The sequence below is a fragment of the Apodemus sylvaticus genome, chromosome 17 (assembly GCF_947179515.1).
Source record: "Apodemus sylvaticus chromosome 17, mApoSyl1.1, whole genome shotgun sequence".
Lineage (NCBI taxonomy): Eukaryota > Metazoa > Chordata > Mammalia > Rodentia > Muridae > Apodemus > Apodemus sylvaticus.
Genome location: NC_067488.1, coordinates 45,402,246 through 45,417,599, shown reverse-complemented (window position 1 = coordinate 45,417,599; position 15,354 = coordinate 45,402,246). Strand labels below are relative to the sequence as shown.

The following is a 15,354-nucleotide window of genomic DNA, read 5'->3' as shown; positions in this document are numbered from 1 at the left end:
CTCAGGCAACGAGGGCGAGCGCCGACCAACGGATTGGGCTTGCTGTGTGCGTAGGCTCAAGGTTTGAGAATGAGCGCCGAGCTGCCGATCGGGTTTCCCGGCAGGCGCAGGCGGAAAAAGCGAGCACCGAGCTTCTGTCGCCATCTCCGGGACTCCAAACTCCCCAGGTACACAGCGGCGGTGGCCGGGTCCCCTCCTCCTAGGAACCCTCTGGGCTAGGTGTCCCGGTCTCGTCTCATTTTGGGCTCAGCGGCCCTTGCCGCGCGGCCAGCGTCTCAGTAGGTGGTGGGCGCTGTCAAGTGGCATTGCTGGTCCACAGCTCAGGGTCCCCTGGCTGTGAGGGTATCCACCTCTCTTCTGCGGCTCCGCCGGCTGTTCCTAGCTCCTGTGACCTCGGTAGCTCCGGCTCCTCATCAGGCCACTCCATCTCAGTTTGCCCATCTTCCTTGAACATTTATGTTCACCCTGTTTCAAATCCTGAGGCGCGTCTGAGCTAAGTCACTGACACCAAGTCCTTATTAGACCTGTCCTGGGCCTTGTCTCCACCGCTTCTCGACCACATCGACCAATACACTTGCCTTTATTCATTTCCCCACTGTCTCCCACAGAGTTGAGGTAAGACCCACCTCTACACTTCCCCTCACACCCAGAAGCCCTGGACACCTAGTTCTCAGTTCATTTCCATTAAAAGGTGTTGCAATGGTCTGCCCTTCCTTCCCCTGTGCCCAAGATGCTGCCCCAATTCTAACAGCCGCTCTTCCCTACCCTAACCGAGCTCACGGCACTCGGTGCTCATCCTCAAAGCCTGACTTCCCCATGACAGCCCTTTAGCATCCTGCCTCGTTCCCGTAGAGAGCAGGAAAGCAGCTCCCAATGCTCTGATCCCCAGAGCCCAGTTCCTGAGGTGTGAGGGGACCCTTGAGTTAGTGCTGGCTCTGCTCCCCAGGTCTCTTGTGCTGTAGCTGCCAGGGCCTGCAGGATGTTTCACGGGATCCCAGCTACTCCTGGTGTTGGAGGTGAGTGTAACCTAACCTGGGAGGAAGTGGAGGGGCCCAGGTTTTCCCAGCTGCAGGGGCTGTTGGGAAAGGGCCAACCACACTGCTACCTCCACCCCATATCCATAGGCCCTGGGATTGACTAGGGCCGGGATTATTTATGGTGGGATTCTGAGGGCCCAGCCATACCATGCTGTGGAGAGATAAGCTCCAGTGTGGCCAGAACCTCCGGCATGCTGAGCAACTCTGCGTCTCCAACCGCAGGTTGTGAAGCACGAGAAAGACCGTTAGTTGTACCAAATCATGGTTCTGTAGACAAACTACCATCGTCTCGGTGGGTGTAGAGAGCTAAACCTAGCAATCGATAGCCTCTTCAAGGCCACATTGGTAGGAGGTGAGGCTAGAACCCCTATTCTGTAGCTCCCTCCGAGCTCCATGGGACATGGCACGGGACACATCTTCTTGGGACGTAACTGAAATGGGCCTGTCCTGGGGTCCCCTTGTCAGCTCCTCCTTGCTCTATTGCAGCCCCTGGGAACAAGCCAGAACTGTACGAGGTAAGTGGCAGATCCTTAACTGGCCAGGCCATCGTGAGACCACGTGGCTGTCACGTTCTGTAACTGCCCAGAGATGCTGACTGACTTGACCACTTTTCCAACAGGAGGTAAAGCTGTACAAGAATGCTCGGGAGCGGGAGAAGTAAGTCAAGTCTCTAAGCTGCCATTAGCGCGCGTGTGCACACACACACACACACACACATATACACATACCCATACACACACACATACACACACATACACACACACACATATACACACACACATACACACCCATACACACACACACACACACACACACACAAACCCACCGCAGTCGGGCTAGGGAGCTGGTCCCTGAGGAATGTCTCCTAGGGGTGAACTCTGCCATAGGTGCAGAGCAGCAGTTGGCTGCCCTGCCTTGGGACCGAGGCCTGACAGATGGCTTTGCCTTAGGTATGACAACATGGCGGAACTCTTTGCAGTGGTGAAGACAATGCAGGCGCTGGAGAAGGCGTACATCAAGGACTGTGTCACCCCCAATGAGTGAGCAAGCCTGTGGCTTCAGATGTTGATGGCCACCAGTCCTCAGAAGCGTGTTTCTCCCTTCCACGAAGCTTGTGGGTGCAGTAGGTGCAGCAAGCTGTGAGGGTGTTCCTTGTTGCTGCCTGTTTCAGGGCGGGGTCAGTCAGGGACCTTCTGTAAGGGTGGGTATAGCTCTGACTTCAGAAGGCGAACTGGAGCCTTTGGGCAGCATAGTCTCAGGTATCACTGTCAAGTGTGGACGCTGATGTCCACAGATGACAAGCCAGCTTGACTAGACCAGGAGCTGCCCGGTGATAGTGCAGGTCTGACACCTGGTCTAGGACAAATGGAATAGACATCTGCTCTTGTGCTGAGTTCCAGATCGGCCCACACAGATACCCTGTTGTAGTTCTGTTTCTCTCATGCCTCCCTGTTCTTGTGCAGAGCTCGCATGCACAGACCCAACAGGAAGCCCTTGGCCCTCCTAGCCTAGCATGAAAGAAAGCTGCTACGTCTAGAATTGTTGAGGGAGAACATGATGAACCAAGCTAGACTGCTCTCAGCCTCCAGAAGCATCCGGTCCCCTCTCTAGGTACACTGCAGCCTGCTCCAGGCTCCTGGTCCAGTACAAAGCCGCCTTCCGACAGGTCCAGGGCTCAGAGATCAGCTCCATTGATGAATTTTGCCGAAAGTTCAGAGTGAGTTAGCGAGTCCTCCCTTCTTCCATCGTGCAAGAGAGGGTGTGGTGGGATGTGGTATGAGACCCTAGACCCCTGGAGGCCCTGTGATGCCCAGTACCCGTGTCTTTTCTACTCAGCTGGACTGCCCACTGGCTATGGAGAGGATCAAAGAGGACCGACCCATCACTATCAAAGACGACAAGGGCAATCTCAACCGTTGCATTGCAGATGTCGTTTCGGTGTGTCCCACAGCTTCTGGGAGGGCCCTGTGGGGATTAGAGGGAAGGGACTACTGGCCTGGGCCAGCCGTAAATGTATATTCTTGGGGCTTCTGAACCTAAGCGGTACCCTGAGGGGTAAGGATCATCTTAGCTGTGAGGAGGATGAGAAGCATCCACGGAGCCTAAGGCCCACCTGACTGAGTTCCTACCTATGAAGGGGACCAGGATCTACTCTGGCAGGACCCTGGCTTGAAGGGATTGTGTAGTGGAGCTTTCCAGGTTCCCAGATTCCTCTCACAGTTGTGATCCCAATTGTCCATAGGCCCAGAAGATCAACAGACAGGTCTTCAGTATAGTCCCCAGGCAGGAAGGAGCCCCAGTATGAGGTGTGGGGAGGAAACTGGGTGGGGGCCTGGCCCTTGGAATTGGCATATATATTATAAAGGGTCTCTAAACCCCACTGAGGAAGAGATGCCTAATGCACGTGCTCCCCTCCAGCTCTTCATCACAGTCATGGACAAGCTGCGTCTGGAGATCCGTGCCATGGACGAGGTGCAGAAGTCGGGCAGGGAGCCTGGGCCTGGATGGAGGGGGACAGAGCAAGGTACCTAGGGTCTCACGGGGGTAGCACTTGTATCTGTAGATTCAGCCAGACCTACGGGAGCTGATGGAGACCATGCACAGAATGAGCCACCTGCCTCCAGACTTCGAGGGCCGCCAAACCGTCAGCCAATGGTGAGTGGCTTTCCCGAGCAGAGCAGGTGGAGCCTCATGGTGACATCATAGTCCTGCTGCTCAGACACACTTGTGCCTGTGCCCCTAGGCTGCAGACCCTGAGTGGTATGTCGGCCTCTGATGAGCTGGATGACTCCCAAGTTCGCCAGATGCTCTTCGATCTGGAGTCAGCTTACAACGCCTTTAACCGATTCCTACACGCCTGAGCCTCACTGAGGCGGGAAGGAGTGTGATGGAGATGTGACACCCCAACTCCCCCCCCACCCCCCCACCCCACCCCACCCCCGTGTCGATACCCGTCCTAGATGCCTCTATTGTCAGGACATCGCCCATAATAAAGATCTGTCTAACCTTCCTGCTGGGAGCAGCTATGCTGACCCTGCCCTGTGTGATCTCTCTCTATATGTCCTTCTGACCTTGAGGCAGCACCCTGTCTTCTGGGGGGCACAGAGCCCCTGAAGCCATTACCCTAAACCAGCAAGGGGTCCTGCCTCTGTTGCTCATCCCACACAGAGAGAGCAGCCTCTGTGAGAGATGATAGCTGGGCAATTATACACCAAAGACCAGCTTCAACACCAGAGTAAACTGAGGCATGGCATAGAGTCAGTGGGGGCCAGTGCTGATGGCACCTGACAGCGGCTGCTACTGATGGTAGCCAGTGAGTAGACGAAAAGGGAAGAAGAAACATACACACGTACACATTTATGTGATAGATGAAGCAGGACAAGCTCACAGACAGACAGACAGACATAGACATATATACATTTACACTTTGGTTGGATAGGGCAGAACTCCAACCATCTTTGTTTGTTTATTTGTTTGTTTTTTCAAGGCAGGGATTCTCTGTATAGCCCTGGCTGTCCTGGAACTCACTCTGTAGACCAGGCTGGCCTCAAACTCAGAAATCCGCCTGCCTCTGCCTCCCAAGTGCTGGGATTACAGGCGTGCGCCACCACTGCCCAGCTTCCAACCACTTTGTGTGTGTGTATATATGTGTATGTACACACAGACATGCATGCATACATATACACATCTGGTGGATGGAGCAAACTCCAACAAGCTCCCATGGGTTCTACATATATACAAATATGTGTGTATATACATATATGTGTGTATACATATATGTGTACATATATGTATGTATATATATATATATATGTATACACACACACATATTTGATGGATGGAAAGAAGCCCCAACAACTTTTTCTCCCACAGCTTATATATCCCAGCAAAATCTTTCAAGCAGTACAGAAATCACAATGCGGCTTACATTCTATTTTTCTCTAAGTAAATGATTACAATAAGTATACATAAGAAAAAATGTTTCCTAATACCCTCACATGATCGAATGTTAAGGATTATGGGTGAAAAACAGATGTGGAAAACAGATTATTCCCAAGAGCCCACATATAATTGTAACTAACCAATTCGTTATAGATTAACAAAGTGTAAGCAAGCAAGGTCATTTTTTTCAGTCAGTTTCTCTTGACTGGCAGGCAGTAATTTGTGTTTGCAAAGGAAAAAAAATCAGTTATCTTGTTATTTATCTTCAAAAGAAATCTTATAAAAATCTTAAAAGGATCACAAATCTAAACTTGAATAAAAAAAAACAAAACAACCAGCCATTTCTACTTTAAGTCCTCCAGTTGCTTATCTACCCATTAGCAAATTTTATTAAATCATATCAGGAAGCTGAGGGCAAAAATGGGTACAAGAAATTAATCACACCTTGACCACCAGCCCAGCCCAAGTTTTAGCAAGGGAGTCACCTTAGCCAAGTGCCAACCAGTGCAGCCATTGTTTTTGTTTCCTGACCATAAAAAACCTCTGGCTCAATTATTAAGAGTGTTTATTTCTGAAGTTCAAACTGTTTCCCAAGATTTTTTAGATTAGAGCCATTAACAAAAACATCTTTTCTTTTCCTTTTTTTTTTGGGGGGGGGGGGGTTGTAACTCAGAAATCCGCCTAGCTAGCAGTGGTGGCGCACGCCTGTAATCCCAGCACTCAGCGAGGCAGAGGCAGGTGGATTTCTGAGTTCGGGGCCAGCCTGGTCTACAGAGTGAGTTCCAGGACAGCCAGGGCTATACAGAGAAACCCTGTCTCGAAAAAAACAAATCCAAAAAACCAAAAAAAAAAAAAAAAAAAAAAAAAAAAGAAGAAGAAGAAGAAAGAAATCCGCATGCCTCTGCCTCCCAAGTACTGGGATTAAAGGCATGTGCCACTACCACCCGTATTTTGTTTTTTAAAAGATTTATATATTATATGTAAGTACACTGTAGCTATCTTCAGACAATCCAGAAGAGGGCGTCAGACCTTGTTATGGATGGCCATGAGCCACCATGTGGTTGCTGGGATTTGAAGTCACGACCTTCGAAGAGCAGTTGGTGCTCTTTTTTGGGGGGGGGGGCGTCTTTTTCAAGACAGGGTTTCTCTGTGTATCCTTGGCTGTCCTGGAAATCACTCTGTAGACCAGGCTGGCCTCGAACTCATAAATCCACCTGCCCCTGCCTCCCAAGTGCGGGGATTAAAGGTATGTGCCACCACCACCCGGCCAGTCAGTGCTCTCTTAACAGCTGAGCCTTCTCATCAGCCCTAACAAAAACATCTTAATCTGTTCTCCAAATTCTTTCTAAGGGTGGTGCTCATTGCTAACTATCTACATCTTTAAGTTCTTTCTCGGGGTGGTGGATGAATCATTAATCTGCTCCAGCAGCAGAGCCTGAAAAAGATCAAGCACTAATTTTGTTAAGTGCCAGTGATGCAGCCCAGTGTGGGGCTAGGAAGCCCCCACTGAGTCTGCGCACAAGTCACAGACTGCAAGGGATGTGGTGGCTGTGAAGACAAGTTGAACAAAGCTCTACAACAGCACCAAGTCCTCCGGATGACACCGAAGGCTCTGCCTCTTGGAGGCACGCCCATCATGGGTGGGCCAGATTCTGTGACTTCTAAAGCCTTTTGCTGTTTCTCCTAAACAACCTTCAACAATTGGAGGGATGTAGTAAGTCCTCACGGCTCCTGGAATGTGGCTGCCTCCTTCCTTGCCTGCCAGGAACACCTCCCTAGCAGCACCTAGTTCTAGGCAGTTCACAGGCTCCAGGAACTCAGTCCAGGACACAGGCTGCCCACCTCTTCTGCTGTCCTGTGTGGACTTAGACACCGTGACCCTGCCGTGTAACATTCAATCCTCCAAGGGATGACAGCAAAGCTGTGGCTGAGGATCCAACCTAAGGCCTCATGCGGGTTGCTAGGCAAATAAATGTTTTGCCACCTAGCTACCTTCACAGCTCTTGCCTTCTTGTCTTTTCAACCATGCATAGGAATATCTTGCCTCCATGTCTGTCTACCACGTTCATGATTGGTGCCATAGAGGCCGGAGGCAGTGGATCCTTAAGGGTAGTTACGGGTAGTTTTGAGGTATTATGTGGATGCTCAGAGCCCGGGTCCTCTAGAAGAAGAGTCAGTCCTTGTAACTGCTGAGCCATCTCTCCAGCCCTTCTTTGGGTGTTTTGTCTGCTTCCCCAGTGATGGAGTAACAGGTGTCTGCTACCAGGCCCACATCAGGCCTGCTCCCTTTTGTTGTTTTCTGAGACAGGACCTGCCTAGCCCTGAACTTGCTTATGTGGACCACGCTGGCCTCCAGCTGGAAGAAGATATGTGCCTGCCTCTGCCTCCTGAGTGTGGGGATTAGGGGTATTTGCTGTGACACCTGGTTCTTACTTCTTTTCATATTATCTGTAGCCACTGAACTTAGTCCTGTAGGAGTCTTGCAGGGAACTGCTAACCAGGTAGCACTGATTTGCTCTATTTTAATTTTGTACTGTGATGACACACGGAAGTTGCCACTGTAGTCGCTTGGATCACAGTTCAGTGGCATTAAATCATTAAAGCCATCCACTGTATGGTCATTTCCACACCTTCATCTTCCCAAGCTGAACCTTCCACAAGTTGTAACACCAGTCAGTTCCCCCGGTGCTGAAGGTCACCAATGCCTTTTTTTTTTTTTTTTTTTGCCCAAGGGAACAACTGTTATGGCACACAATAGAGGTGAGAGAATAGCTTTCCAGAGCTGGATTTTTTTTTTTCCTTCTACCACGTGACTCCTTGGCAAGATTCTTTATCTGCTGAACCATCTCACCTACTCCAGACATGGGTTTATTATATAGCTTTTCCATGACAGCCACAGCAGTGAGAGGCAGATAACCGCTGCCCGAGGGCTGGCTGTTCTGGCTTTCCAGAGCTCAGGCAGGTCTCACCTTTGAGGGAGAAATCTAGGGAAGCCAGAACAGCCAAGCCTACACTAAGACTTCTCCCTAGGGGATACCAGCCTAGTCTCAAGCCCCCAGCAGCCCAGAAATGAAAAGAAATAGGAAGGGCAGTTTGGGTATCTGGTATCTTCTGAGCTGCATGCTTTCTCGTTGGCTCTCCCAGTTTCCTGTACAGGACCGACGGGATGCTGCACTGACTGCAGGGATGCTAGCTGTAAGAAACATGGACGGGTGTTTGTTGGGAACAGGTCCTAAGCAGTTGACCCCAGAGCTCAAGAATACTCAGCTAGATTCTTTCCCCACCCTGCCCCACCCTCCAGAATACTAGGGGACAGAGTCCTTCAGGCATTAGGTTCATACTCAACCACACCCCAGAGGGCTAGGGTCAGGACTGGTATGAACCTGACTGGAAGAGGGCCACAGTACCTCTGGAGCTACCCAAAGCCCTCTTCCAGAAGGCCAAAATGCCTAGTGACCCAGCATTTTGTCAGCACCAGAGATGAGATTCCAACCCCTCCTTCAGCCTGCCACCAGGATAGAGATAAGGCTCAGGGGTCAAAGGCTGGAAGGCTCAGTGGGGGAGGGGCACAGCTGGGAACCCCAGCCCCACCTCAGTCTCCTTGTGCTCTGGCGGAAAGCTCACAAAGGGCCTCAAACGCCTACTGCTCAACTCAAAACTCTTCAAAGCTCCAAAAGTTGGCTAGGACCAAGGTCACATCTTTGCTTCCTGTTTGTCTAGGTCGGGGCTTTAGTTATTTCCTGGGGATTTTCCCGGGGGTGGGGGGGCCGCTGGGGGTGGGGAACATGACTCAGCAGGTACCTTTCAGAAATCTCCCACCCCACCGTAGTCCTGAGAACCAGAGACCTTAGCTCAAGAGCCAAGAACAGCACCCCCACCCTCGGGCTCTACAAGATTTGGAATTTGTCTAAGCTGCTTGAGCTGAGAGGCAGCTGGTGACGGGTGGAGGTGAGCCTAAGGGCTCTTCTGAAAATGTCAAACAGAACACCCATGTTTGACTTGGTAGCATCTATGCGCTCAAACCTCTAATCCCCTGGCTCGTGCTCCAGAGGCCAGATAACCGGAGAGGATGATCTGGGCTCTTCGGGGAACAGAGAAAAAGCCCTGACTGGCAGTTCAGGATGTGACAGGCTCAAGTTGCCCACCTAAGGAAAGGGACCCACCTTTAGCTCCAGCCCCAGGAGACAGCAGCTCCTTGCCCCCAGGCTTACAGGGAGGATCTGCCACTGGAATGGCTAGCCCAGCAGCCAATCACAGAGCCCTGCAGGAAATATCTGGGAGAGGTCTTGGAGCTAGAACCAAAGCGAGTTGAACCCAGCTCCCAGGCAGTCCCAGCAATCTCCAGCTAAGCCCAGAAGTCAGCACCTCTGCAAGCAACGCATTGGGGGCCTGAGGCATGACTCTCCCGAGGTCGCTCCCACAGGGCCTCTGGTTGGCTCTGCTGGTGGGCACAGCAGCAATGGTCCAGCCCAATAACCTGCTCAGCCTGCTCACCTCGGGCCAGGGTTCTCTGGATCGCCCGGCACTGGACGGCCTGTTAAATACGCTGGTGGCCCGTGTGCACTGCACCGACGGGCCGTGTGAAAAGGTAACACCCCCACCCGATGGGTCCCCCAGCCCCGGCCCCTTCCTATCCGCTCCACCCTGTGGCAGGCACTAAAAGAGATCTGGGCAAACTCCAGGAGGCGGGTCTGGAGGCTGGTGTCTGAACCTGCTGGCTGACTGGAATCTCCTTTCTGTTTCTGGGGGGCCTATACAGGCCTGGCCTCCCCCTACTGGGACACACAGCTCCATTCCCCCAGGCTATCAAATTTGTAGTGACTCCAGCCGACCACTCTCACCTTCAGGATGGGGGAGTCACAGCTGGGGACCCCTTTGTGTAGGTAGGCTGCTAGTCAAGCTAACTGTACAAGGGTCAGAATATAATATAAGATAGAATCCATTCCCTGCCTATGCCTGCTGGGCCCAGTCTAGCCCAGACCCTGTCTACCTGTTTGCCCACAGTGTCTGTCTGTGGAGAATGTCTTGGCTCTAGGCAAACCTGACAAGCCACAGCCTGCCCAAGAATCAGTCCTGGAGTCCAGATACATTATTTACCTTAGTGCTGCCGCTGCCCTCTATCTTAACGACCCAGAGAAAACATGCAAGGATATCCAAGCCGGCCTCTTGGCCTCCCGTGTGGACGATTATCTGGCCACACTGGAGAGTCCAGAGGCCATGACCCTGGGTCTGAGCCAGCTACTACAGAAGATTGAGGCCCATGCTGCCAGCCAACCCACTGGGGAGCAGGTGAGGGCCTAGAGGGCTTTTGGGGGGTAGTGACAAGGTCTGTAGTGCCGTGGAAGGGAGGCTGCCCCAGCAAGGGAAATGTCCCACGTGCAGCCTCATTGGCGTCTGTGGAGATACTTAGGTGGCTAAGAGTGTATTGGGCATCAGAACTGGGTACACTGTTGGTAGGACGGGGTCTGGGGGAACTCTTCGGGGAAATGGCGGTCAGGAAAGCTCTGTGGCCGAGGGAGGTGATAGGCCACCGTGAAGGGTGTGACTAGCTCGGGCAGCCAAGGTTTATGGTATAGGGACATAAGCTGATGATGTCTTTGGTGAGATCTGGGAAGTAATTTGAGGAGAGTTGGGAGTTGATGGAAGACCATCCAGGGGGTGGACTCCAGAAGCTGATACTGAGGGTAGAGCTGAGGCCAATCTCTTTTTACAGACCTGTGTAGATGTTCCCCAACTGCTGGAGGAGGCTGAGGAAGCGGGGGTCTCCAGAAGCCCCGGCCTGGTCTTGACTGCCTTGCTGGATCATGTCATTAATGGGTCCTGCTTCCAAGGCCTGCCTAGCCCTCAGTACTTTGTGGACTTTGTGTTCAGGCTACACAATAGTGACCCTCCCAATATCACGCTGGATGGTGAGGCCTAGTCTACGAGCCTGAGCCTCTACGCCTGAGGGAGGGGACAAGGCTGGGGCTGAGCACGCTGACTGCACTGTTTCTCTCTCCAGAACTGGAGAATTTGATGCATTCCCTTGGGGTGGGTGGAGAGGACCACAGCGACCATGATGATCACCATGACCACAGTCATCTGGACAGGGAAGCCAGCCACCAAGACACGGAGCTTCATACCAACCACAACAGCAGCTCTAGTGTATGGGACACGGTAAGCCTCTCATGCTGTTCTGGAGAGAGATGGACTTCCACGGGTCTGCTCAGACACCTGACTCCTGTGCTGTTCTCTTTGCCTCCAGCTGTGCCTGAGTGCCAAAGATGTCATGGCTGTGTATGGGCTATCTGAAGAGGCTGGGGTGAGCCCTCAGGCCTGGGTCCAACTGACCCCTGCCTTAGTCCAGCAACAGCTAAGTGGGGCCTGCAGCCTCCACCTCAGCAGCCATACTCAGGACCAGCTCAGTCAAACAGAGAGTGAGTCGCTACCCCTGGGTGCTAGCCTCATGTTACTGGGCTCCAGAAGGAAGCAGGGATTAGGCAGTGAGGAATGAGGAACCGGAAAGGAGGGGAGGGGAGGGGATTTCAAAGCTAGAGGGCCAGTGTAAATAGACACCTGGCACCTGCTGACAGCCCACAGGTCCGCTGAGGTCTGGTCTCACTTCCCCCGACTGGACTTGGGGGTTGCCTCTCTAGGAAGTGGAAGCCAGGGGATCTCAGCGTAGCTCCACCCACAGGGTATCTCTATGGCTCCCTGGCTACTCTGCTCATCTGCCTCTGCGCCGTGTTCGGTCTTCTGCTGCTGACCTGTGCCAAATGCAGCACAGCCACCCACTACATCATGCAGACGTTTCTAAGCTTGGCTGTGGGTGCACTCACGGGTGATGCTCTCCTGCATCTAATACCCAAGGTCAGCCCTCACTCAACAGGATCCTCCCCCTCCCACTGCCCTTTCTCAGCCCCAGCCTCAAGCCCCTTGTAACCCTGAAAGTCCCCAGTCAGTACCCGCCCCCTTCTCAGGTGCTGGGACTGCACACACATGGAGGAGAGGGTCACACCCACGAGGAGGTGGCCGTTGGTGGACAGACCACCTGGCGCCTGCTGGCTGTACTTGGAGGCTTCTACATCTTCTTCCTGTTTGAGAGCTTCTTCAACCTCGTATTGCCCAGGGACCAGGTCAGGCTCTGGGGAACCGCTAGGTGTGATGGGTAAGGGCTTGATAGGCTCTGACCAGTTTTTTTCCACAGGATCCTGAGAAAGATGGGTCTTGTAGCCACGGTGGGCACAGTCATGGAATATCACTGCAGCTGGCACCCAGCAATCTCCGACAGTCCAAACAGAGCCATGAGAGCTCTCGCTCAGACCTGGTAAGTGGCGAGTCCTACCCCACACGGAGCCCTTTAGTTATGTGTTTGCCTGGGTTCATTCTTGCTCCCCCGCAGGTGACAGAGGAGACCCCGGAACTACTGAACCCAGAGACCCAGCGACTGAGAGCAGGTGAGCCCTGTGGGAGTTCCTGGAGGGCTGCCGATCCAGGGTTTGCCCTTAGGCATGTGCAGAACCTGGCCTACCAAGACCCATGCTTGCTCCGCCCACAGAGCTGAGACTGTTGCCCTATCTGATCACGCTGGGCGACGCGGTGCACAACTTTGCCGACGGGCTCGCTGTGGGCGCAGCCTTCTCATCCTCGTGGAAGACTGGGCTGGCCACCTCACTGGCGGTGTTCTGCCATGAGCTGCCCCACGAACTCGGTGAGCTTTGGGGTGTGGCTGGAATGGGTGGGATTTAGTGGGAGCGATCTATTCTGGAGGTGACCAAGGTTAGAGAAGAAGGGACAAAGCCTTTCTGTGAGGGCAGCATGTTATGGGGGGGCGTGGCTAGAGGTGGGAAGGCCCCGCCTGCCTTTGGGTGTGTCTGTCTGGGATGTGGGTGTGACTGGTGTGGTGGGCTGTACCTGGCATGTGGGCGGAGCTCTCACTGACTTGTTCTGTTCTAGGCGACTTCGCTGCTCTGCTGCATGCCGGTCTGAGTGTGAAGTGTGCGCTTTTGCTGAATCTGGCCTCTGCGCTCACAGCATTCATTGGCCTCTACGTGGCTCTAGCAGTTGGAGTAGGCGAGGAGGGCGAGGCTTGGATTCTGGCGGTAGCCACCGGCCTCTTCCTTTATGTGGCGCTCTGTGACATGGTTAGAAAGGCGGAGAGCCTATGTAGGGGTGGCGAGCTAACCAGGGCCTCCACCCAACTGGCTACTGAATTGGTGTCCACCTTTTTCCTCAGCTCCCAGCCATGATGAATGTGCGGGACCAGCGGCCCTGGCTTCTTTTCCTGCTCCACAACGTGGGTCTGCTGGCCGGCTGGACCTTCCTGCTGCTGCTGTCAATGTATGAAGACAACATCACCTTCTGACAGCGGGGTCTCATCCCAGTCCTTGTACCTGTTGACTCTGATTTACCTTCTTAAGCCATCTAATTGTTGGACCCTCTACGGGTAGCCAGAGGGTTCAGGCCTCATTTCCCTCCTCTGACTTCAATAAAAACCTGTCCATCAAATCTAACTGCACTCTCTTCTTGTAGAGTCTCCTGGTGAAAGCTCTGGGCAGGCCACTGCCTCCTTCCTCAGCATTTACGTGCTATGGATAGCTACACTGGGGCGTCCTGTGGACAACCAGCTTGTCTTTTCTATAGTTAAACCCCGGGAATGGTCAGAGGTCTCCAGGATCTGATTGGGATCCCTGTCTCCAGTCAAAACATTACCAATATTGCTTACAAATATGAGGGCTCATTTCTGTCATGGAGAGAGAAGCCTAGAGATGACCAAACCAGAGGACAACCTGCTGATATTGAGCTACTCCACAGCTCTTGGCAGAATTGGATATTCCAAATCCTCTTGCATTAGCCTTTGGAGGTTGACATAACTGTCTGCCCTAGACTAGGTGCCTAAAGAACAGACATTTATTCTCTCAGTTCTGGATCAGGTATAAGAAATGGATCTGTGGGGACTGGAGAGATGGCTCAGCAGTTAAGAGCACTGACTGCTCATCTAGAGGTCCTGAGTTCAAATCCCAGCAACCACATGGTGGCTCACAACCATCTGTAACGGGCATCTGATGCCTTCTTCTGGTGTGTCTGAAGACAGTGACAGTGTACCCACATACATTAAATAAATAAATCTTAAAAGAAAAAAAAAGAAATGGATCTGTAGGCCAAGCAGTGGTGGCACATGCCTGTAATCCCAGCACTCTGGGAGGCAGAGGCAGGTGGATTTCTGAGTTCGAGACCAGCCTGGTCTAGAGTTCCAGGACAGCCAGGGCCATACAGGGAAACCCTGTCTTTTTTTGTTTGTTTTTTTGTTTTTGTTTTTTCGAGACAGGGTTTCTCTGTGTAGCCCTCCCTGGCTGTCCTGGAACTCAACTCACTCTGTAGACCAGGCTGGCCTCGAACTCAGAAATCTGCCTGCCTCTGCCTCCCAATAAATAACTCTTTAAAAGGAAAAAAAAAATGGGTCTGGGTTCTTAAGAAAGTCACTATACAATCCAAAAAGTTTCAGCAAGACCAAAAGTTTTTTTTTTGAAGATATATTTCTTATTTACATTTCAAATGTTGTCCCCTTTCCTGGTTCCCCCAAAATCCCCTAACCTACCCCCCCATCCCCAACCAAAAGGTTTTTTTGTATTTTGGATTTGGTTTTTTCGAGACAGGGTTTCTCTTTATAGCCCTGGCTGTCCTGGAACTCACTCTATAGACCAGGATGGCCTCGAAGTCAGAAATCCGCCTGCCTCTGCCTCCCAGAGTGCTGGGATTACAGGCGTGTGCCACCACGCCCGGCTTGCCCCGCAGTTTTTATAATGCTTAATTTAAAAGGATCCAGTGTCTCAATGTGTGGTTAAAGTTTAGCCTCATATTCTAGCATGATCGATTGGCAAATGCAGAACAGTGCAGGTGCTAAGGAGAAGTAAATTTGAACAGTGTTAACTGTTAGTCCAGGCATGGAAGTGCATGCCTGTAATGCCAGCACTTGGGAGAGGTGGAGGCAGGTGGGTTTCTGTGAGTTCAGGCCTGAATGTTTTATAACATGAGTTCCAAGCCAGTTGGAAACTACATAGCATGAGCCTGTGTCAAAATAAATAAAAAATTAAAAAAAAATCAGGATAGCCTGAGCTATGTAGAGAGACCCTTTCTCAAAATAAAAGTAAAAAGTAAACCTAGGAAGACATTGAATTTACCAAGTAGTTGCTTTATTGTTGTGGATGTTGCATTTTCAGAGGTCTTACTATGTTTTGGTTGGTTGGTTGGTTGGCTTCTCTAGACAGGGTTTCTCTGTGTAGCCCTTGCTGTTCTGGAACTATATAAACCAGGCTTAAATTCAACAAGGTGCACCTGCCTCTGCTTCCCCAGTGCTGGGTTAAAGGAATGAACCAGATTTGCTGGGCACCAGGAA

The 15,354-nt window shown here is 52.0% G+C and overlaps 2 protein-coding genes across 4 annotated transcripts; both read left to right on the top strand.

Moving 5' to 3' along the window:
- The first annotated feature begins 56 nt into the window (after positions 1 to 56).
- Vps28 (VPS28 subunit of ESCRT-I) lies at positions 57 to 4,047 on the top strand. 2 transcript variants are annotated; one of them, XM_052160659.1, is made up of 11 exons: positions 73 to 167; positions 523 to 615; positions 947 to 1,016; positions 1,524 to 1,552; positions 1,657 to 1,694; positions 1,988 to 2,077; positions 2,649 to 2,754; positions 2,874 to 2,975; positions 3,456 to 3,509; positions 3,601 to 3,692; positions 3,781 to 4,047. In XM_052160659.1, the coding sequence occupies exons 3-11, from the start codon at positions 980 to 982 to the stop codon at positions 3,896 to 3,898; spliced, it is 666 nt and encodes a 221-aa protein (XP_052016619.1). In that variant the 5' UTR covers positions 73 to 167; positions 523 to 615; positions 947 to 979; the 3' UTR covers positions 3,899 to 4,047. The 2 variants fall into 2 exon arrangements, with proteins under 2 accessions (XP_052016620.1, XP_052016619.1); XM_052160660.1 differs by lacking the exon at positions 523 to 615 and having other exon boundaries at positions 57 to 167.
- Positions 4,048 to 8,964: 4,917 nt separating this feature from the next.
- Positions 8,965 to 13,471, top strand: Slc39a4 (solute carrier family 39 member 4). Of its 2 annotated transcripts, XM_052161474.1 has the most exons (12): positions 8,968 to 9,567; positions 9,984 to 10,268; positions 10,693 to 10,888; positions 10,981 to 11,135; positions 11,224 to 11,395; positions 11,656 to 11,828; positions 11,939 to 12,094; positions 12,166 to 12,285; positions 12,361 to 12,415; positions 12,517 to 12,669; positions 12,915 to 13,102; positions 13,195 to 13,471. In XM_052161474.1, exons 1-12 carry the CDS (start codon positions 9,376 to 9,378, stop codon positions 13,321 to 13,323), a joined length of 1,974 nt encoding a protein of 657 aa, XP_052017434.1. In that variant the 5' UTR covers positions 8,968 to 9,375; the 3' UTR covers positions 13,324 to 13,471. The 2 variants fall into 2 exon arrangements, with proteins under 2 accessions (XP_052017435.1, XP_052017434.1); XM_052161475.1 differs by lacking the exon at positions 12,915 to 13,102 and having other exon boundaries at positions 8,965 to 9,567.
- Positions 13,472 to 15,354: the final 1,883 nt, after the last annotated feature.